This window comes from Thamnophis sirtalis, unplaced genomic scaffold (genome assembly GCF_051295495.1).
Source record: "Thamnophis sirtalis isolate CommonGarterSnake01/CBP01778 unplaced genomic scaffold, rThaSir2_p1.2 scaffold_6, whole genome shotgun sequence".
Classification (NCBI taxonomy): Eukaryota; Metazoa; Chordata; class Lepidosauria; order Squamata; family Natricidae; genus Thamnophis; species Thamnophis sirtalis.
This window is the reverse complement of record NW_028261386.1, coordinates 6,556,546-6,579,491: the sequence shown is the minus strand read 5'-3', so window position 1 is coordinate 6,579,491 and position 22,946 is coordinate 6,556,546. Positions and strand designations below refer to the sequence as shown.

General features: G+C 44.9%; 1 protein-coding gene across 3 annotated transcripts in view; it reads left to right on the top strand.

The window, feature by feature from the left end:
* The window catches only part of AKAP1 (A-kinase anchoring protein 1), a 74,159-nt gene extending 51,456 nt beyond the window's left edge, over positions 1-22,703 (top strand). For all 3 annotated transcript variants that reach the window (XM_087717161.1, XM_087717163.1, XM_087717162.1), the window contains exons 6-11: positions 1,086-1,263; positions 4,487-4,637; positions 9,052-9,119; positions 12,569-12,642; positions 16,318-16,383; positions 21,066-22,703. In XM_087717161.1, coding sequence (XP_087573287.1) covers positions 1,086-1,263; positions 4,487-4,637; positions 9,052-9,119; positions 12,569-12,642; positions 16,318-16,383; positions 21,066-21,128 — 600 coding nt within the window. In that variant the 3' untranslated portion in view covers positions 21,129-22,703. The remainder of the gene's footprint in view (positions 1-1,085; positions 1,264-4,486; positions 4,638-9,051; positions 9,120-12,568; positions 12,643-16,317; positions 16,384-21,065) is intronic.
* Positions 22,704-22,946: the final 243 nt, after the last annotated feature.

The following is a 22,946-nucleotide window of genomic DNA, read 5'->3' as shown; positions in this document are numbered from 1 at the left end:
GTTAAGGGTTAGGATTAGGTTTAGCGTTAGGTTAAGGGTTAGATTTAGGGTTAGGTTTAGGGTTAAGTTAAGGGTTAGGTTTAGGTTTAGGATTAGGTTTAGGGGGGTTAGGTTTAGGATTAGGTTTAGGGGGGGTTGGTTTAGGTGTTAATTTTAGCTTTAGTGTTTACAGCGTGCTTTTTTCATCGCGCTGTGATGACGTCAGCTACACGATTTCGTCGAGCGCGCTTTAGTCGAATGCGGTTTTGTGGTGGAACCGAACTATAGAGTACTTGGTGCTCTCTGAGCCTGGTTGTTTTCTTGTACATGTTTCATAACCCAACTAGGTAACATCATCAGCAGAGCAGTGATGATGTTGCCTACTTAGGTAGTGAAATGTCTGCAAGAAAACAAACCCGGAGAGCACCAAGGACTGAAGTCTGCACATTTCCAAGTTGCTCATTTTGAGAAATATTAGATCTGTCAGACCTGCCACAACTGGAACCTCTAGATAGAAATGGTCCTTAGCTGCATCGGTTGAGAAAGGTAATAGTTTTATTAGAAGCCAAGTACATTGCAATATTGCAAAGCCAGAACTGAGAATCTCCTGGCAGCATCCCCCTCCCTTAACTATCTCTCATTGCCCACATCCCACGCTAACCAATTGGAGGCAAGATGTTTTCGTAATGATCACTCCAAGCGTAGTTTTGTATGGAGCTCCTTCCTTCTTCCAGCTGGATGACCTTGAGGGAGCTTCTGGAGGAGATACAGCACTTACTTTCATTTCCACAAGCATCCTCCCCCTTCGTTCCCTCTTCCCGCAGCGAAGCACAAGCAAGCAAAAGGTGGCAGCTGACAAGATCAGTGTATTTGGGGGATGGGCAACTTTTGTCTCTTTGAAGTGGTTTATACGATGTTCAATATCTCTTCCCCTTGAGCCAAGTTACCATGCTAACTTAGGGTGTTGTGGTCTACGCAGTACAAAGCGTAGCAAGTTGCTTAACTCTGCTCTCATTTCCATACCGTGTTGTTATAATCTGTAGCTTGGAAATTAAATGCCATTACTTGTGCATGGAAATACTTCTCTCTTCATCCTTCTGTGGCAGCTCATGCTTCCTGATGGAGTTACAGTAGAAGTTATCGTGGTTAATCAAGTCAACGCCGGGCACTTATTTGTACAACAACACACGCATCCCACTTTCCACGTCCTTCGTAGCCTAGATCAGCAGATGTATCTCTGTTACTCCCAACCTGGGATTCCTACCATGCCAACCCCAGTGGAGGGTAAGTCTTCTCCGATTTGGCTTCCATTCACCTTTGCGCCACAAATATAATGTTGGTTTTATCACCAAAATAGAACCAGAAAAGAATCATTCTTCAGCCTTCTAGATTTTTGATATCATATTAGAGCCAGTTTGGTCTAGTGGTTAAGACATCACGCTAGAAACTAGGAGACTGTGAGTTCTAGTCCCGCCTTAGGCATGAAATCCAGTTCTGTGACTCTGGGCCAATCACCAAGAGACTGTGAGTTCTAGTCCTGCTTTAGGAGGAAAGCCAGTTCTGTGACTTTGGGCCAATCACCAGGGGACTATGAGTTCTAGTCCCGCCTTAGTTATGAAAGCCAGCTGGGTGACTTTAGGCCAATCACCAGGAGACTGTGAGTTCTAGTCCTGCTTTAGGAGGAAAGCCAGTTCTGTGACTTTGGGCCAATCACCAGGGGACTATGAGTTCTAGTCCCACCTTAGTTACGAAAGCCAGCTGGGTGACTTTGGGCCAATCACCAGGAGACTGTGAGTTCTAGTCAGTGCAGTGAGTTGCTGCCTGAAACTGAGCATCTTTCTTCCAGTATTGGTGCAGAGGGAAAAAAAACGTGAGAAGCTGTAGGGTGGGGTAAGTAGTACCGTTAAAAAGAAATAATCCCTGTTTCTGCAGTTAAGCAATTTTACGACAACAGTGAAAATCTTGTGAAGATGTTCATTATTACCGAAATACTGCTAAATTGGAGAGTAAGTCACCTGTGGTGATTTTTTTATATTTTTATAGGTAGTCCTTGACTTATCGCAATTGGATCCAAAATTTTGGTTATCAGTCGAGGCATCCACACGAATGGATCCAATTTTATTACCGTTTTTAGTGTGGTAGTTAAGTGAATCGCGTTGCAATATGTCTAAATCCATTCTCCCAAATCGATATTTTTATTCTCAGATACTTGGAAGCTAGCAAAAAAAGTGTCACAAACCATGGTGACACGACTGGGACACTGAAACCAGTCATAGATGTTGTTTGTTCATTTTATTCATTTCTTCCTAGGGTTTATATGCCCACCAGTTCTGGCAAACCTGTTTAACTATCCTAGTTACGTAAATAAGATTACAGATAGTCCATTACTTACAACAGTTCATTTAATGACTGTTCGAAGTTATAATAGCACTGGAAAAAATGATTTATGACCATTTTTCACACTTACGACCGTTACTATGGCCATGTGATTGACATTTGGATGCTTGGCAACTGGTTCTTATCTGTAATGGTTGCAGTGTCCTGGGGGGGGGGGGGGGGTCACCTTTAGTGACCTGCTGACAAGCAAAATCATATTGTCTGTTATAACCCAGCAACAACCTGTGTTGCATTCTAATTGGTTGGTCAAGGCACAGCATCTGATTGGCTGGCCTCGTGACAGTTGGGCTTGACAGTTGCTTCTGGCTAGTATAAATACCCTGACAGTTGCAGGGAAATCTTTGAATCGCTTGTCATCTGGTACTAATAAAGATCTGTCTTGCATACATGGCTCCTGCGTGTCAATTCCCTCACAACAACAACCCACACTCACACACGAGTTTACAATATTGTCAAATGTTTCAACCTTCAAATTCTAAACATTAGGGCTGCTCAAAAGTTGCCGCATGCCTTGAGGATTGTAAAGATGTTTTGATTACTTTAATATAATTTACATGTGCTTGATAAGTAACTACATAAATATAGCAATAGCAGTTAGACTTATATACCGCTTCATAGTGCTTTACAGCCTCTCTAAGTGGTTTACAGAGTCACCATATTTGCCCCCAACAATCTGGTCCTCATTTTACCCACCTCGGAAGGATGGAAGGCTGAGTCAACCTTGAGCCTGGTGAGATTCGATCTGCCAAACTGCAGGCGGAAGCCGTTTTCGCTAGCAGAGCAGGCAGCCGGTGATCAGCCGAAGTAGCCTGCAGTACTGCACTCTAACCACTGCGCTGCTGCGGCAGCTCATAATTCTTATCATAAAAATATCATAACTTTTTAACATTTTGTTTGTTTCCTTTTCCTGGGGAAGCAAGCGTCACTTAACAAGCGTGTTACTAATTTAATCACTGCAGTGATTCACTTATCAAGTGTGGCAAGGAAGGTTGTAAAATGGGGCAAAACTCACTTAACAAATGTCTCACTTAGCAACATAGATTTTGGGCTCAATTGTGTGTTGTACATCGAGGACTACCTATATAAAGTACAGACTACATCAATAACACAGGAAGCAATTATTTAATCTCCCAATGATGGTGACAAAAGCATTCCCACCCACAAGTCCCAGTTTCTTGGATCCATGTCCTTGGGGCAATCGTATCCATAACTTGCCCAAGGGCTTCATTGAACAAATGATGCTAGTTGGCATGGAGTCCATGGACATTGGCATCCATTTGATGAAATGTTGACCGCATCTCTTCAGGTTCCATTTGGGGCAGAGAATATCTCGTCACCTGCAAGGTTGGATTATTTCTGAAAAAAGAAAGGAATACTTTTATGGAATGGTTACAGGTAGTCCTTGAATTACGACTTAGCAACTTTTAGGTCACTTAATAACCTTTCAAATGTCCCCTTCAAAATGGTACTTACAACCTGCTTTTAAAGTTTTATCTGCTTCCCCATGCACATGGGACTGGATTTTGGCTACTTGCCAGTTGGCCCACATTTATGGCCATTTGTACTGTTCTGCGATCATGGGGTTGCAATTTACACTGTCTAAAATTATCATTCGCTTCAGATTTCTGGCCAATACTCCCCATAGCAAGCAATGGGTTTGTTTAATGACCAGAGATTTATTTAACTATTATAATGATTTGTTGGATGGCCACTGCAAAAAAAAGGTTGTAAAATTGGGTGGGTCACAGGATGACTCACTTTGTGATCATCATGACTTAAAATCATAATGGGCATGCTCGATTACAGTTGTAAGTCAAGAACTACCTGTAACTTGAAAGACTGTTAGCAAAGGAAGGACTTAAGGAAGACCCCATTCTTCTACAGCAGAGATGGGGAACGATGGCCCCTTTACGACTGGTGGACTTCAACTCCCAGAATTCCTGGCTGGCTGAGGAATTCTGGGAGTTGAAGTCCACAAGTGATAAAAGAGCCAATATTCCCTATCCCTGTTCTACAGCAAACACACACACACACAGACACCCCTTTTCTTTATTTTCTAAAAAGCTGTTGCATTGCATCATGAATTGTTCCCAATTTTTCCGCCTTGCAGTTGGCGTTGTCTGTGCTGCGCCGGGTGTGGAAGGCGCATGGTGGCGGGCACAAGTGATTAGCTACTTCAAAGATGTCAGCGAAGTGGAAATCAGATACGTGGATTATGGTGGATACGAACGAGTCAAGATTGACACGCTTAGACAAATCAGGTGAGTGTGGTGACCAGGAGTTCCTTTCCAAGTGGTTGGCATCCCGAATTCTATGAATGTTGAAATAGATCAGTGGTTCCCAAACTTGGCAACTTTAAGACTTGTGGACTTCAACTCCCAGAATTCTCCACAAACTTGGCAACTTTAAGACTTGTGGACTTCAACTCCCAGAATTCTCCACAAACTTGGCAACTTTAAGACTTGTGGACTTCAACTCCCAGAATTCTCCACAAACTTGGCAACTTGGCAACTCCAGCAGAGCTGGCTGGAGAATTCTGAGAGTTGAAGTCCACAAGTCTTAAAGTTGCCAAGTTTGGGAACCACTGAAATAGATGGACCTTGAAGACTCTTTCCAGATTCTCCACTTGCAACTAAGGCAGGGTTTGTTGTGGTCCGCCGATGGCCTGCGGAGCTGGCAGCAGAGTCGGACAGTGAGGAGGTTGGGGAGGAACCTGGGCCAGTCCTGGAGTCTGGGGAAGGCTCTGATGAGGGCTCTGTGTCGGAGGCAGAGACGGGGCCAGGGCCATCTGAGAGTTACGTGCTGCCTCCAAAGCTTCCAGAATTAGACAGCAGCGAGGCAGAGGAACAGGGGGAGCCTGTTCCCAGTGCACGCATGCGCAGAGCTGCTAAAAGGCAAGAACAGTTAAGACAGAAGGGACCACTCAGCCGTAAGGCTTGGAGGTTTGGCTCCTCCCATAGGACATAAAGGAGGAGCAAAGGCACATGAGCCTTTGCAGGAAGCAATTTGGTTCATGCTGTCCAGTTCACCTTCTGAAGCTCCGTTTTGACTCTTCGCTCTGTGTAGCCTTGCCAAGCTAAATTGCCAATTAAATCTTTGGAAGCGTTTCAAGGAAGATAAAAGTGAGTGCTTATCAGCCGTATCCCAAAAGACTTTGGCAGCCTACTGTCCTGTCCGACCAGGGGTGGGTTTCTCGCCCCGTTCCAACCGGTTCGGTTGGAATGGGGCCGGCGGCGTCCTCGTGCACGCGCGCGGTGCACGCATGCGTACTAGCATCTGCGCGACGCTCCAGCTGCTCCTGGACAATCGCGCAGGCGCTTTATGCGTCCTGCGCATGCGTGGAAGCGCAGAACTCGTCAAAACCAGGTAAGGACCGCGGGCGGGCAGGCGCGCCCTTCGCCGTTCCCGGAAGTTACTTACTTCTGGGTTCGGCGACCAACCGGTTCGCAGGGACCGCCGCGAACCGGTTGAAACCCACCCCTGTGTCCGACTCTTTACAAACTATTTGGGACTCATTATGAGCTGTGAATGAACATAATTCATAGCCTTTGAAATAAAAAAGAGGATTTTGGGGACTAAGGGTCTGCTTTTTACTGTATTAGAAAGCCCCGGTCAGGACAGGGTTATCTAACATTGGCCACTTTAAGTCCTGTAGACTTCCACTCCCAGAATTCTCCAGCCAGCATGGCTGGCTGGGGAATTCTGGGAGTTGAAGTCCACAGGTCTTAAAGTGCCAATGTGGGACAAACCTGAACTATAGATGAACATCAGTGGTCTGGAAGAATCAGCTGGAGAGTGTAACACAGTGTAGTGGTTAAAACATTGGCTTTCGTTGGGTGGGTATCTTGGTTGAACCATCCCTGCAATTGTGTGATTGAAATTTGGAGGGTTCCCAATTGCCAGGCGTTTATAACTCCCAGCACCCTGTGCTCGAGGGATCACCATTTGCAATGCTTCACAGCCGTATCTCGACAAGCAGAGTCAATGGAGAAGGCAGCAATAAAATTGCGAGCCATGGTTACCCGATGTCTCTTCTTAATGACCATATTGCTTAGCAACATCATTGCTGCTCCCTATTGTGGTTGTTAAGTGAGGGATACCTGTATGTATTCTTACAACTGTATGTGTGAATGGTGTGCCATGTTTTTAAATTCTGTGACTTGATCTTGGACGGAAAAAAACAAACAGCGAAATAAATAAACTCTAGCTTAGTCATGCTATACGGTGTAAGTTGATCTTGAAAACTGTTTGGCTGACTTTCAAAATTCTGTTATATTGCTGTATTAGAAATAAAGATCTTTTTTACAATGCAAGAAATTCTTAAGTTGGGCAGCCCCACAGACGCACAAAGGGACGCGGTTCTCAGTGTCTAAGACGCTGAGCTTGTCTAAGTTTCGGCGGTTCGAATCCCTAGTGTCACGTAACGGAGTGAGCTCTTTTTACTTGTCCCAGTTTCTGCCAACCTAGCAGTTCGAAAGCACATAAAAATGCAAGTAGAAAAATAGGGACCACCTTTGGTGGGAAGGTAATAGTGTTCCGTGCGCCTTCGGTGTTTAGTCATGCTGGCCATATGATCACGGAGACGTCTTCGGACAGCACTGGCTCTTCGACTTTGAAACAGAGTTGAGCACCGCCCCCTAGAGTTGGGAACGACTAGCACATAACGTGCGAGGGAAACCTTTACCTTACCTTACACACACCCAGAGCCAGCCATAAGTAGTCAGGGGACTCTGTGTAAGGCCGCTTTGAACCAAGAGCTGGTCACACAGATTACCGTATTTTCACAACTATAAGCCGCACTGAAAATCCTAAAATTTGATCCAAAACCGGCAGTGCGGCTTATAACCCGGTGCGCTTTATATATGGAAAAAGATCGAAAATCTCTCCCTCCCGATTTTACACTCAAACTTGAAACTCGCAAGCGAATGACCGCGAGCAGGCACGCACACGTCCCTTGGGTCTCTCCCTCCCTCCTTAGCCGGGAGGCACCAAACTGCGCCAAGCAATCCTCACTTCGTCCTGGTTAAGGGTGGGAGTGTCTGAGACGCCGCTGGGAGAATGTCCAGTTTGGGTTGCCGGGACAGCAAATTTCAAGGAAAAACGCAGCTGCTGGAATCGGTGCACCACCAAAAGTTCTCTGGTCTGGCTGCACCCGAGCTGGTGAAGCGCCCTTGCGATCGGAGCAATCGCGCGGCTCACCTGCACTGGCTGTCTCCCTGGCGATAGGCGGGCGGTTGCGAGCACTCCATCAGCTTGGGTGCAGCCTGACCAGAGCCCTTTCTCTTCTCAGAAATGTCTTCTCAGTGGAGCTATAGCAGCCTGCATGCCCCTTTCAGGTACTTTGACCGCCCCCCCCCCCCGGGAGGGAGGGGGCCAGCCAGAGGGGCATAAAGGGAGCCGCAGCTTCTCTGTGAATGGAGGGGAAAGAGTTCGGCTTCTCTCTGCCATTTAAAGGCTGCAGCAGGGAGAATCCCAACTTTTTTCCTCTCCCTCCATTCAGAACGAAACTGCTCCAGCCTCCCCCACCCCCACGTTGCCCAGTAACCCTAACCTTCGCGGTCTTCTCCGCGTTCTCCTCGGGATTGCAATAGATGTCCAGAAGCGGCTTTTGGGGCTAATGGGGATTGGATTTCCAGCTCGATAGCCCCTCCCGCTTCTGGATGTCTATTGCAGTCGTGAGGAGCCGAGGAGAGTGTGGAGAAGAGCACGAAGGTTCTTGGCGCTCCGGGAAGCGGGAGAGGCGCGCGGTTTGGTTTATCCTCCCTGGATGTCGCAGTAGCAGCCCCAAACTCACCGATCTCAGTGTTTTTCGCATCGGGGTGTGCTGCAAGAGGGAATGAGTGAAGAGTGAAGACCTTTTCCAGCCAGCGCAAAGGACTCCCCCGGACTTTTTTTGCTGAGCACAGGCCGACAGGCCCGCACCTCCACCACCAGCAATCCGGAAAGGTCTTCACTCACTCTCTCTTGCAGCATGCCCCGATGCGAAAAACACAGAGATCGGTGCACTTGGGGCTGCTGCTGTGACGTCCAGGGAGGATAAACCAAGCCGTGCGCCTCTCCCAGCTGCTTTCACGGCTTCCTGGAGCGCCAAGAACCTTCGCACTCTTCTCCGCTCCTCGTGACTGCAACAGATGTCCAGAAGCATCGGGAAACGTGCGGCTTATAACCCGGTGCGCTTTATATATGGAAAAAGTTTGAAAAATTAACGTTAATTGATACTGCGGCTTAAAATCCGGTGCGGCTTTTGGTCGTGAAAATACGGTATGCTGGTTTTACTTAACAATCACATGGTTTGCTTAACAACCACACGATCCCCTTAATGACCGCAATGACGCAGTTAACCACCACTGTAAAAACAGTTGTAAAGTTGAGTCAGGTCATGTGATGGCTTGCTTAATGACTGCAATAGGGAGCAAAATTCTGGGTTCAATTGAGTTTCTAAATGGGGGACTTCTGGCAGAAATAACATTGACGCCTGGCATAGTCCAATTGGGCTTTGAGGGGTCAGTATTAATCATCTTGGGGGGACTCTCATCTAAGCCCAGTAGCTTGCTGCCAAAAATATTCTCATTTCCCCCCCAACAGAGCTAGAAAAGGAGGGTTTGGGTCTCAGATTGTAAATCTAGACAATTTCTATGTTCTTTTAATTCATTTCTCTTTTTTCTTTCTTTAAAGGTCTGACTTTGTAACCCTGCCGTTCCAAGGAGCTGAGGTTCTTTTGGACAACGTGGTGCCACTTCCAGGTAATAACCCCCAGAAACCTAAGAGAGATGTTTTTATCTTTGTGGTTTTATTACAGGTAGTCCTCGACTTATGACCACAATTGAGGCCAACATTTAGGTTGCTAAGCAAGAGAGTTGTGAAGTGTAATGACCTTTCTTGCCAGAGCTGTTAAACATGAATCACTAACACTTGTTAAGATAGTTGTCAACTCTCAGTGTTGTCATGGGGACAGAATGGGTGGGCGGGGGGCTGCGTTCCACGCATACTGTCGGCTGGAGTCGGATCTCAGATTACTGCAGCCGGTTTGGGAGGGGTGCATCTTATAGGGTAATGTGATTTATGACACAGACTGGGGGGAAGGAAGGAACAGGGGTAAAATTCAGAGATAAATCAAAGAAAGCAGAGGCTTGACTGCGAACAGATCTTGCCTAGTGGTGCTTCTAATAAATGACTGGTCTTGTATTGAAAACTTGACTCGATACTTAGGAATCAATTAGGGCATTTTTAGGAAATCTGACAATAGTAACCCAGTTGTTAAGTGAATCTCGTTTTCCCCATTGACGTTGCCTGCCAGAAGGTTGCATAAGGTCATCATATGGTGCAACCGTTATAAATACCTGCCAGTTGCCAAGCATCAGTATTTCAATCACATGACCGTCCTCGACTTACAACCTTTCGCTAAGTGAAAGGTTGTAAGTCGAGGACTGCCAGTACCTTGCTGAGAGGAGTCTATTGAATGTGATGGTAACTCATCAGTAACTGAGTGTAAATGTACTTGGGATGAAGACCGTATTTTTCGGAGTATAAGCCGCACCTTAGTTTTTGGGGAGGAAAATAAGAAAAAAAAAATCTACCTCTGCCTACTAGCATCCATTGGTATTCATCTGTCTGGCGTCCTTAGCAAGTAGCTTGTTCAGCTTCAGCACATTAGCCTGATTCAGCACGAGCAGCTAATTGGCGGGTGGATCGGCCTCACGGAATACCTGAGAGTGCGCTAACACGCCTTGTTGGGACTCATGCGCAGCTTCAGGGCGCTTCAGTGAGTACAGCAGGTGAAGTGTGGAACCCATCAGACAAGGGAGCAGTGTTCCAGGTTGCCATTTTGGCCTCTCTGCCTCCCGTTTTCAGCCTCCGAACGCTCCGCTTGAGAAGTGTTTTGAGGCTGCGGGGATTGCCAAACCACATTTCCTCCGATCGCCACCGGAAAAAGCGATGCGCAGAGGCTGAAAATGCGATGCGTGGAGGCAGCGATTGGCGGCGATATGCTCTGGCGATCCCCGCAGCCTTGAATGGGTCACAAACGGAGCGTTTGGAGGCCAAAAACGCAAGGCCCAAAGGTAAAAAACGCAAGCCACGGAGGGAGCGATGGTCTGTGGCAATCCCTGCAGCCTGGAACAGGTCTAAAACACATGGAGGCTGAAGGGTAGGGGCCGGTGAGTGGGCAGGGCTACATTTGGTGTTTAAGAAGCACCCAAATTTTCACTCTGTCTTAGGGGGGGGGGGAGTGCATCTTCTACTCCAAAAATATGGTACATGTCTACCATCTGACAAAATTACATAGATGAAACGACATAAAAATAACAATAAATAAATAATACATTTAAAAAAAGAAACCAAAAACTCAAAAGGGCAGACCCGATTGGACCACTGGGTCTTTTTCTGCTGTCCATTTTCTATGTTTCTAAAATCTGGCAAGAAACTTTCAGAAATCTGCAGTGAGGTCTCTGAGCAGAAAAAACGATGCTGTGGTCGTATTTCTGTATAATGCTCAGCTGGATGTGGAGCTCCTTGGGTAATGGGGGTATTGGGCTATGGAGCAATTTAGCTGCCATTTTATTTATTTTTTTCTCCTGTGTTTCTCTATGGAGATTCTCAAGCCATCCAGGCCAGGGTTGTTCCAAAGGCGCTTTTTTCCCAGAGGCAACTGGATTTTCTGGTTTTTTTCTTTGAAGACGTTTCACTTCTCATCTAAGAAGCTTCTTCAGCTCTGAGAAGTGAAACGTTCAAAGAAAAACCAGGAAATCCAGTTGTCTCTTGAAAAAAAAATCACCTTTGGGTTCTCCTGTGTTTGTTTATTATATGTGTGTGTGTGTGTGTGTGTGTGTGTGTGTGTGTGTGTGTGTGTGTGATATTTATGCTGATAAATAAAGGGAGACTAGTATAGATCTATTTCAAGCTATTTAGCTCTCATCAGCTAGCCATACCCTTGCTGGGAATCGAACCTGTGCTCTATTGCCTCTAAGGCAGCAAGGGTATGGCTAGCTGATGAGAGCTAAATAGCTTGAAATAGATCTATACTAGTCTCCCTTTATTTATTTATCAGCACAAATATAACAAATGTAACAAAAAGGCAACAGTAAAAAATATTGGGTGGGCCGCCTTATGAAACTACCGTATTTTTCAGACTGTAAGAGGCCCTAGCTTTTGGGGAGGAAAAGAAGAAGAAAAAAATCTCCCTCTGCCTCCCAATATCCATCTGGTATTCATCTGACCCGTTTGCCGCCACCCGTTCACCATTGCGGCCTGTTCGCTGCCACCCCCACAGCCCATCCTAGAACAGTTGATTGGCGCTGCATCAACTCCCCTCCCCTCCCTCCACCGCCGCAATATTTGTGGTATAAGATGCACAGATTTTCCACCCATTTTGGGGGGGGAGGGGGAGTGTGTCTTATATTCCGAAAAATACATTAGTTAATAAATAAATGGGGAACAGAAGTAGAGTCACGTTAAGCAGGGCCTCCTCTGAAAGAGGGTTTCCCCAACGCATCTCTACTTGTTTCTGCAAGGTAAACTTGGGTGTTGAGCAGGGCAACATTCAGACATGCAGGTAGAGGAAATGAGAAAACCACAGGTGGAGAAATCCTTTTTCAGGTGATTATATGTCTGTGTCAGGCACAAAGAATCAGGACCACACGTTAAACTCTAGTTAAGCTGATTTATCGCTAATGCCTATAAACAAGAAGATAGTCGACAAATGGCTTAGCAGTAAATTGGCACTAAATAAAAGGCAACGGAATTCAAGAGGGGTGGGGCTTAGTTTGTGAGAATGTATGGACTCTGGGCTGATTATCCTCTTGACTCCGCCCATGTTTGTCTTTCTACATTCTATTGCCCATTTGTTTATGTTAATACCACTTTATAAGGCCTTGGTAAAGCCACACTTGGAATACTGCATTCAGTTTTGGTCACCACTATGTAGAAAAGATGTGGAGACTCTAGTATATGCTATATTGTAGTCTCTATGTAACACATTTTTCTGCTTTCTTTGGTGATTTTCATGCTTTGGGTAATTTTTTTAAGTTGTTTCATGTTCCTTCCTCCTTCCCATCTCCCCAACACCACCACCCCATAAAAGGCACAAATAACCCAGTGGAAAGATTCAGGAGGGTTTCTGTATTGCTTAATTTGGTTCTGGATTCAGGGACCACTTTGAATAATTATTCTTTCTCTCCCCTCTTTTCTGTTAAAGATGATGATCACTTTTCATCTGAAGCTGACACGGCTGTTAGTGAAATGACCAGGGGCACACCCTTACTTGCACAGGTAAGTGTAACATCTGGTGGGTTGCTTATAACTCCTTTGACTTGATTAAACCTGGGGAAAAGCATTGGTGATGAGAAATCCTTTTTCTTCCCATTAATGAGGGAGGAGAAAGTGAATGTCAAAATGAGTAAGAAATGGTAATTTTGTAGACTCCAATTTTTTTGATTTCTCAGTGATCAGAGCTTGGCCAATAAAGAATTCTATTCTATTCTATTCTATTTATGTTCCAACAACATTTGCCATTAAGCCTGCCCTTAGCTTTTCAAACTCAGTTTGAAGTTTATAATTTATTTGAAGTCTATATTACGGGTCTCCAACCTTGGCAACTTTAAGACTTGTGGACTTCAACTCCCAGAGTTCCTCAGCCAGCTTTGCGGAAGAAACTCTGAGGAACTCTGGGAGTTGAAGTCCACAAGTCTTAAAGTTGCCAAGGTTGGAGACCCCTGATGTAGACTAAACTTTATAAACTTCAAACTGAGTCTAAGTGGTTAAGGCACCAGGCTAGAAAGTGGGAGATGATGAGTTCTAGTCCCACTTTAGCCACGAAAGCTGGCGAGGTGACTGGGTCCAGTCCCTCCCCCCTCTCTCTGAGCCCAACTCCCCACGCAGAGTCATTGTTGGGAGGAACACAGGAGAAAGGTGTGTTGGGTTGCCGCCTTGAGATATTTGTAAAAATAATAAAGGCAGAATACAAATAAATAAATAAGCGATTCTTCACACACTACGATTTGGACTATGGCAATGTGCTCTCTAGGGATGCGGCAGCTCAGGGGCTACGACGCTGAGCTTGTTGATCAGAAAGGTTGGTGGTTCGAATCCCCAGTGCCGCGTAACGGAGTGAGCTCCCGTTACTTGTCCCAGTTTCTGCCAACCTAGCATTTCAAAAGCACGTAAAAACGCAAGTAGAAAAATTGGGACCACCTTTGGTGGGAAGGCAACAGCGTTCCTTGCGCCTTTGGCATTGAGTCATGCCGGCCTCATGACCACGGAGATGTCTTTGGATAGCGCTGGCTCTTCAGCTTTGAAACGGAGATGAGCACCGCCCCCTAGAGTCGGGAACGACTAGCCCATATGTGGGAGGGGAACCTTTACCTTGAATGTGTTCTACCTTTGAAAAATATCTGGAAGGCTCCAACTGGTACTAACTGCCCAACTAGCCGTGTGGGCAAAAGTGCATATAACACCTTTGCTGTATGAGTTGTGTTGGGCTGCCAGTTTGATTCTGGCTTCAATTCAAGGTCTGGGGTTGTGACCTATAAATCCCTGTATGACATGGTTACCTATGGACTATGAACCATCTTGGATCCATTACATCAATCCATTCCACCCAGTCAGTCAGGAAAAGTATGTTGTGGACCCTATCAGTTAAAGCATTTTGACTGGCGGGGTTCAGGAAGTGAGCCTTCTCTGCTGTTACCCCCACTTTGTGGAACACTCACTCTCTCTAGAGGCGAGGGGGGTTCCCACTCTTTCGGCCTTCCGAAAACTAGTCAAAATGTGGCTCTGAAGCCTTGCTTGGGGTGCACCAAGGAGCATGCAGTCATAGGACTGGTTAGCACCCTGAAATCCCTCCTTTTCATCTTTCAATTAATTTTTAACATTCCTTGCCTCTTTAAAATTTTAAGTGCTGTTTGTTCTGCTTTTAACATTTTACTGTGCACCGCCCAGAGTCCCTCCGTGAGGGAGATGGGCGCTTCTTAAATACAATAAATAAATAAATTATAAATACAAATACAATAGCAGAGCTGGAAGGGACCTTGGAGGTCTTCTAGTCCAACCCCCTGCCTAGGCAGGAAACCCTATACCATTTCAGACAAATGGCTATCCAACATCTTCTTAAAGACTTCCAGTGTTGGGGCATTCACAACTTCTGGAGGCAAGTTGTTCCATTGATTAATTGTTCTGTCAGGAAATTTCTCCTAAGTTGTCTCCTTGATTAGTTTCCACCAATTGCTTCTTGTTCTGCCCTCTGGTGCCTTGAAGAATAGTTTGACTCCCTCTTCTTTGTGGCAACCCCTGAGATATTGGAACACTGCTATCATGTCTCCCCTAATCCTTCTTTTCATCAAGATAGACATCCGGCAACCGTTCTTCATATGTTTTAGCCTCCAGTCCCCTAATCATCTTTGTTGCTCTTCTCTGCACTCTTTCTAGAGTCTCCACATCTTTTCTACATCGTGGCAACCAAAACTGAATGCATTATTCCAAGTGTGGCCTTACCAAGGCATTATAAAGTGGTATTATCACTTCACGTGATCTTGATTCTATCCCTCTGTTTATGCAGCCTAGAACTGTGTTGGCTTTTTTGGCAGCTGCTGCACACGGCTGGCTCATATTTAAATGGTTGTCCACTAGGACTCCAAGATTCCTCTCAGTTACTACTATTGAGCAAGGTACCACGTATACTGTACCTGTGCATTTCGTTTTTGTTGCCTAAATGTAGAACCTTACTCTTTTCACCATTGGATTTCATTTTATTAGATAGTGCCCAATGTTCAAGTTTGTCAAGAACCTTCTGTATCTTAAGCCTGTCTTCTGGAGTGTTGGCTATTCCTGCCATCTTGGTGTCATCTGCAAATTTGACGAGTTCCCCATTTATTCCCTCATCCAAATCATTGATGAAGATGTTGGAGAGTGCTGGGCCTAAAACAGAACCTTGGGGTACTCCACTGCATACGGAATTCCCTCCATGAAGATGCAGTTCCATTGAGGACTATACATTGAGTGCGGTTGGTCAGCCAGTTACAAATCCATCTGGTGGTGATGCTGTCCAACCCACATTCTTCTACTTTATCTAGTAGTAGGTTATGGTCTACCTTATCAAATACCTTAGTCCAAGTAAATTATATCGACGGCATTCCTCTGGTCCACTAATTTTGTCACTTTGTCAAAGAATGCAATAAGATTAGTCTGGCATGATCTGTTTTTGACCAACCCATGTTGGCTTTTGGCTATTACTTTGTTTACTTCTAGGTGTACGCTAATTCGTTGCTTGGTTATCTTTTCCAGAATCTTTCCTGGTATTGAGGTCAGGCTGAATACCATAAGCTAGGCAAATTCCTGTCCAGAGCTCAGTGAAAGATTTTAGTGACCTTGTTAGTGACAATCTAGGAAGATTTAAGATCCATTGCAACCTGACTAACATAGTGGCTCAAGGAGACACCTGTAGGAGAAGAGCAGGCAGAGCTGGGGGGAGGTGGAGTTAAATGCATCATCAGTTTAGAATTGTTGCATTCCCACAAACAATCCTAGTCCAATGCCTCCTGAATCCCATTGACCCGTATCTTGTGCCGCAGTTGCGTACGGGTTAGAGTGCAATGCTGCAGGCTGCTTCTGCTGATCACCGGCTGCCAGCAGTTTGCAGGTCGAATCTCACTAGGCTCAAGGTTGACTCAGCCTTTCATCCTTCCAAGTTGGGTAAAGTGAGGACCCAGATTGTTGCCGGCCAAAGGCTGACTCTGTAAACTACTTAGAGAGGGCTGTAAAGCACTGTGAAGCGGTATATGTCTAAGTGCTATTGTGCCAGTTTAGTTGGTCAAACTTTAGTTGACCAAATTCTTCTGTATGGGCTTGAATTAATCTTCCATGCTGCCACTTTACAAATGGTTCTGATTCTTTGGGCCTGACAACAACCATTCAATGTTGGTAGGTATTAACTGACTTCTCTGTTTGCAGGTTACAAATTACGACAGTGCAACGGGCTTGCCACTAATACAACTGTGGAGCATGATAGGAGATGAGGTATGTGGGTCAATTTTGGGAGAACGGGTCCATAATATGTCACGATGATCCTGGAATTAAATCATCACTCATTACGATGACCTGGGTGATTTTGAACCAAAAGCAGGACCAAACTAAAATGTGCATTAGTAGACTTCTTCGTAGGGGCTGTTGGATAGATGTAGAAAGAGTAACAAGTAGACTTCGTACTTCAGAGAGGTGTTGGATCTCAGTCAAACGTCCCGCCCGCTCTGGGTTGGCCTTGTTCCAGTCATCCGGGGGGCAGGTGGACACCACCAAACTTTTTTCTGTAGTCTTCAGTCCAGCTTGTTAGATGAGCAGATGGTCTCCTCTTTAGCTGCATCTCTTTGGGTGGACAGCAGTAGAGCCTGTAAGCCCATTCACAGGATATGCCAATCCTTCTTATCCACGCAGACAGCGCCAAACAATGTGGGAGAACCAAGCCAGCTTGGTTTCGCTCCTCAGGATCTCAGCTGCTTTGAGGGAGCCTGGCTGATGCCTTTCTTGGAATTCTTTCTGATTATATTTTTGCAAAACATTCAAGAAAGGAAAAGCATCTGGCCAACACAATTTGGGGCGTGGGGGGGGAATCTTGTTCGTGCACATGCATACAGAAATCCATCTGCCCTGCACACCCAGGAATGATAGACCCCCATTTTGGGGTTTCTTCAAATTCCTCTTTATCCAAAAGCTAAAGCAGAGAAAAGCCACAAATTAGAGCTTTAACAGGAGGTACCAAGATAAGCCTTTCTGTTCATCCTCCAAATGGGGCCTGTTTGGCAGGAATTGAGTGGCAATTTCCAGATTTTTAGACACTCCTGCAAAGGAGATTAGTATTTCCAGGTGAGAGTTTCTCTAGCGTTCACTTAATGGACTTGTCATCAAAAGGCAAAAATCTTTATTTACAATGAGATTATTTATTGAACTCAGAACTTCTCATTTTTGAGTGAAATCAGCTGCTAAGCGTGTAGCATGTTAAAGCTGCCTGCCGTGGAATTTTTATTGAAAAAAGAGAAATTTAGCAATATGTTTTTTAGAAATGACCAATATTCTTTGGTGGAAGAGCACATCAATTAAGCATAGGCAAAAAGGAAGGGGGATTTTTTTAAAATTTGAATTAGAGAGACTTGGTTTAAAATACAAACTTCACATTTTATGAACTGAGACTTGGTTTAAAATACAAACTTCACATTTTACGAACTGCGTGCATGCATAAGTAGTCCTCCCTTAACCTCCATAGACTGGAAACTCCATTGCTACACAACATGGTCATTAAACAAGACATTGTGTGACTGTGCTGAGCTTGTGTCACTTTTCCCTGCGGTTATTGTGAATTATTGCAGTTGTTCAGTGAGTCAACCCATAACTGTGACTTGTGACTTCCTGCTGTCTTCCCCAGTGACTTTGCTTGTCAGAAACCAGGTGTGTACAGATGACGATCGCATGATAATGAGACAGGTCAACGGGGCTTCAAAGCACCATGAATGGTGATCATGTGACTGGGAGAGGGATGCTGCAACAGCCATAAGTTCAAGGACCAGTCATAGGTTGTCTTGTTCAGTGCTGTCATAACTTTGAACAGTCACAAAGTGAGTAAGTGAGGGCTACCTGTACTGTCTTTCCACAAGATACCTACATGCAGACACACACACCCGAAATACTGCCTCATTTAAACTCTGAGCGGAATAGATAGTCCTCAACTTAGAACAGTTCAGTTAGTGACCGTTCAAAGTTACAGCTGCCCTGAAAAATGAGACTTATGGGGGCTTTTCACACACAACCGCTTTAGCATCCCCATGGTCACATGATCAAAATTCAGCCTGTTGGCAACTAACTCACATTTGTGACTGTTGCAGTTTTCCCAGGGTCCTGCGATCAATTTTTACGACCTTCTGACAAGCAAAGTCAATGGGGAAGCCAGATTCACTTAACAACTGCAGTGATTCATTTAACAACCGTGGCAAGGAAGGTCCTAAAACAGCCCTAAAAAGTCACTTAATAAACATCTCACCTAGCAACAGAAATTTTGTGCTCAGTTGTAGCTGTAAGTCAAGAACTACCTGTCGAAACAAAATAGGACATCTCAAAAACAGTTTGAAAACATCTCCAATAATTATAATCAGGAATCGCCTCGGGGTTCAAAGATGCGTTAAAGATAAGATGGCTTTAAGCTTTTTCTGAATGAGATGCAGGGGCCAGTCCCAGTGGTGAGTTCCGGATCCCGCTGCAACGGGGCCTGGCATCCACCACATGAACGCACGCAGCACGCGAGCACACACTTGCGCAGCGCACGCATGCGTCCTTAACCTCTTGCGACGCCTCCACAAGCCTCCGTGACGCTCCAGCTGCTCGGCAGGGCGCCGTGCAGGCGCCGTGCGCATAAGCGCCAAAAAGCTCAAATACAGGTGAAGGCGGGCGGGTGGGCCCTCCAGAGCACTGTACCGGAACAGTATCCGGTGCTCGCAGTAGGCAGCGGTACGCCCATACCGGGGCATACCGCTTGCAACCCACCACTGGGCCAGTCCTACCCCTGGGCATGTTCCATGGCACGAGGGCTACAACTGAAAAAGCCATGGCTTGTTGGCACACATAGTTGGGATCTTCAGGATGCCTTTCCTGGATGTTTGCCCAGATGGGCAAAATCTGTTTGACAAGGCGATTTGAAGAATTATCCAATTGCAACAAAAAAAGATCAAACTGAGCAGCTGAATCCCCTGAAAGAGGAAATTATGCTTCACTAAAATCAGTTTTCTACTCTACTCTCTACTAGCTTCAAAGGGAATTCGGCATCAGTTCAGCTTCAATGCAAAAAGCCAGCTGCAATTTCTTTTAAAACATGGCCTAGTGCAGTGGTTCTCAACCTGGGGGTCGGGACCCCTTTGGGGGTCGAACGACCCTTTCCCAGGGGTCGCCTAAGATTGCAGAGTTTTTGCTGTTTCCAGGGAAACCCTGCAGGCCTGATCTAAATACCCCGTGGGCCGAATCCAACCCCAGGCCTTGAGTTTGACACCTTTCATATAAATAAATGCCCAAATGGCATCAACAACTGTCAGAGAGTTAACAACAGACCCTCAGAGTAGTAATGACCAGATGACTGCAAAGAATATAAATCCTTCCATTCCCCGACCTGTAAGAACTGAAGAAGCTTCTTAGATGAGATGGGAAATGTTTTCAAAGGAAAAAAAACACACAAGAAAGTCCATTTGCCTTTTGGAAAAGCACCTTTGCGATAATAATGACCTAGATCAGTGTTTCTCAATGGTGGCAATTTCATGTCATGCTGGCTGGGGAATTCTGGGAGTTGAAGTCCACCCATCAGCCAAGTGGCCTAGGTTGAGAAACACTGACCTAGATGATTGAGAATCTCTAAGACATGTCAATCCTGAAGCGGACCTGGCTGAAGCCATCCTTGAAGCTTCAGGGTTGCCACAAGGCAGAGGGGCAGAAAGGGAGGGGGGAAATTAGATAGATCATCTTTGTAGTCAAAATAAAAAAGTTTTTTTGTGGGAACCAAGGTCATTCTATTAGGCAGCTGAGAAGAGGAGGAGTGGAGTAACCCGTGACCCGTCAAAACCGCGGTCCACAAAAGCGTGATCGATGAAAGCGCGCATTTGACGTCATCACAGCGCGACGAAAAAATTAAAAATTGAAATAAAAATAAAATTAAAGCAAGCCGATTCACATAAAGGTAAGGGTAAGGGTTAGGGTTACGTTTAGCATTAGGTTAAGGGTTAGCGTTAGGTTTAGCGTTAGGTTTAGCGTTAGGTTAAGGGTTAGGTTTAGGGTTAGATTTAGGGTTAGGTTAAGGATTAGGTTTAGGGTTAGGTTTGGGGGGGTTAGGGTAAGGTTTTCGCTTTATTTTTACATTTTTCGATCACAGCACGATGTTTTCGTCGCGCTGTGATGACGTCAAATGCGCGCTTTCGTCGACCGCGATTTTGTCGTCTGCGGTTTTGTGGTGGAACCAGAGTAACCAAACAACTTGTCAGCACCTCTATTGGAAAATGTGACCAATGATCTGGGGCAGTGATGACTAACCTTTTTTTGTCATGTGCTGAAAGCGTGCAATAATAATGCAATGCAATAATGCAATGCCTCCCCCCCCCCCGCACATGCATGCGCCCTGCCCCCTCCCCTCACTCATTTTTGGTTCCAGGTTGCTGCAGGAGGTTTTCCAGGCCCAAAATGTACGGAAAGGCCTCCTGCACCAACCTGGAAGCCAAAAATGGGTGAAGGGCGGGGGGGAGCATACACAAGGCTTCAAGGTGCAATGTGAGTGCCTCCAACATGCATCCTGTACATGCACAGCAGAGACCCAAAGACTAGCTGGCTGGTGGGAGGCGCATGTGCAGTGGAGCTGGACTGCGGCAACGGCTGGTGTGCCCGCAGAGGGGGCTCTGCATGCCATCAGGGTTTGCCATCACGGATCTGGTGGGGGGGAAGGGGAAGATTTCACTTTTTAACTAGGTGAAGACCGCAGGAACTTTCAGTGTTGGTTTTCACCAGTTGTGCCAACATGATGTACCCAATAAATTGTTCTTTGAGGAATCTACCTGCCTGGGAGTTCTGCTTTCTATGGGTGTATTACTTGGAACGCTGACATCTGACTGTGCAAGATCACTTCATTTGCCCTGTTGTTGCTGGAATCACTCACTGATGTTTCTCTTTGTTTTCTCTTCCAGTTGGTGTCCATCAACCGAACACTGGTGGAACGAGGATTTGCTCAGTGGGTGGAAAGCTACTAGCAAACCCCTTAACCCCATCTTCTGGACTGTTCTTTCCTCCTCCCCCCCCCCCGTCCCTTTGACTTTCTTTCCTCTTTTTGGCACTGTTTCAAAATTAGGATTTTGTAGTCCTTCTTCCCGCCCCTTCCCCCCCCCCCTCCACCTCCACCCACCCCACACAAGCAAATCAGTCATTATTTCCACCAGCGATTTGTGATGAATTCATTTGACTGACCACAGTTTGTATAGCATACCTCATTTTGTTGAAAAGGCAGGGAGTTGTACCATAAGCCATTAAACAAAAACAAACCACAGCTTTAAAACTTGGCTCTTCCCCTTTGGTCAAATGTCAAGTTGTTTAAAAAAAAAAAAGAAGAAGAAGAAAAGAGAAGAAAAGAAAAAATTGTAATAATAGAGCAAAGAGGTTTGCACCAGTTTGGCTGTGTGTGTATGGTTTAAGGCATGTGTTGAGCGTAACGAAATTTGACTGCTGCCTTGACATTAAACTGACTTGAAATAGACGAGATAAATTTGATTCAGAAATTCCCCTCCCCCCCCAAAAAAATATATTAATAAAATATTTGAAACTTGGGAGCACATCTGACATAATAGGCATATCCATGTTTCTAATCACAAAAGCTAGCTACCTTACCTAGAACGCTTTGGTTCTAGGTAAGGCCCACCTGCCCCCTTGTTTGATTGTGACTTCACTTTTAATTAAGGCTTGGTTTGTGAAAGAAATCAGGATACCTTCATTTTGCAGACCACCTGAAACAATGAATTTGACTTCAACCACTACAGCTGCGGCGTTTTTTAAATTCCCGGTCATGTTGAATACCCAGAGAAAAGAAAAAATGGATCGCCAATCCTGATTGTAAGACATCACTGTTTTCTAGCTGTTTGGAAGAGAAAAAAAAACCTATGTAAATATATATAAAAATCATTGTAATATTTTGTACAAGAGAAAAAAATAATACTGGAGAATTAAAAAAAAGGGAACTTCAAACAAAATGAATTTTTTTTCCATACCAAAATGTCCTCTGTAGAGAAATAGTTTGGGGTGTATCATTACACCGCTTAAAACACTAGAATGCGTGAAAAACTTTTGACCTTTGTGCATGATTCTTTCCCCTGCTTGCTGTATGGTAGGAAGAGTAATAATCAGCAAATTCTTATTGCTTTTTTGCTGTACAGATCTGACTGAACGGGGAAAAACGAGTAACATTTGGAATTAATATTGCAGTGGTGTCTCTTTTTTTTTTTTTTTTTTTTTTTTGCTCCTTTTTAGATTGGTTTCAAATGTGGAATTAAAAAAAAAGAATCAAGTAATTTAAGCTAATTTAATACTATTAAAATATAAATGAATTTAAAACATGGTTGCTGAGTTGGGAGTTATTACCGAAGGGAGAGAATGTAAAAATGTCTTTGTATGTATGTCAATTCTATTGCAGATTTTTTTTTTTTGGAAATATTGGTCTTATATAGAACATGGAGTGTATGGCAAAACCTTCTTCCTCAAAAGATGTAGAAAAAAAAAGTATTGTGTGAATCGGTCAACCTTTAAGATTTTCAGCAATTAAATGCCTCTAAATGTGAGGGACTAGTGTCATGGATTTCTTTTGTATGATTAAAGTATTTGGTTAAAAGACGTGGCCAAATTTTTTCGAGGAACTTAATTTTTTACTTTTTGAGAAAATTCCCTGGCTGGGGAATTCTAGCAATAGCAATAAGACTTGTATACACCGCTTCACAGTGCTTTTAATAGCCCTCTCTAAGCGGTTTACAAAATCAGCATATTGCCCCCCAAAATCTGGGTCCTCATTTTACCCACTCCAGAAG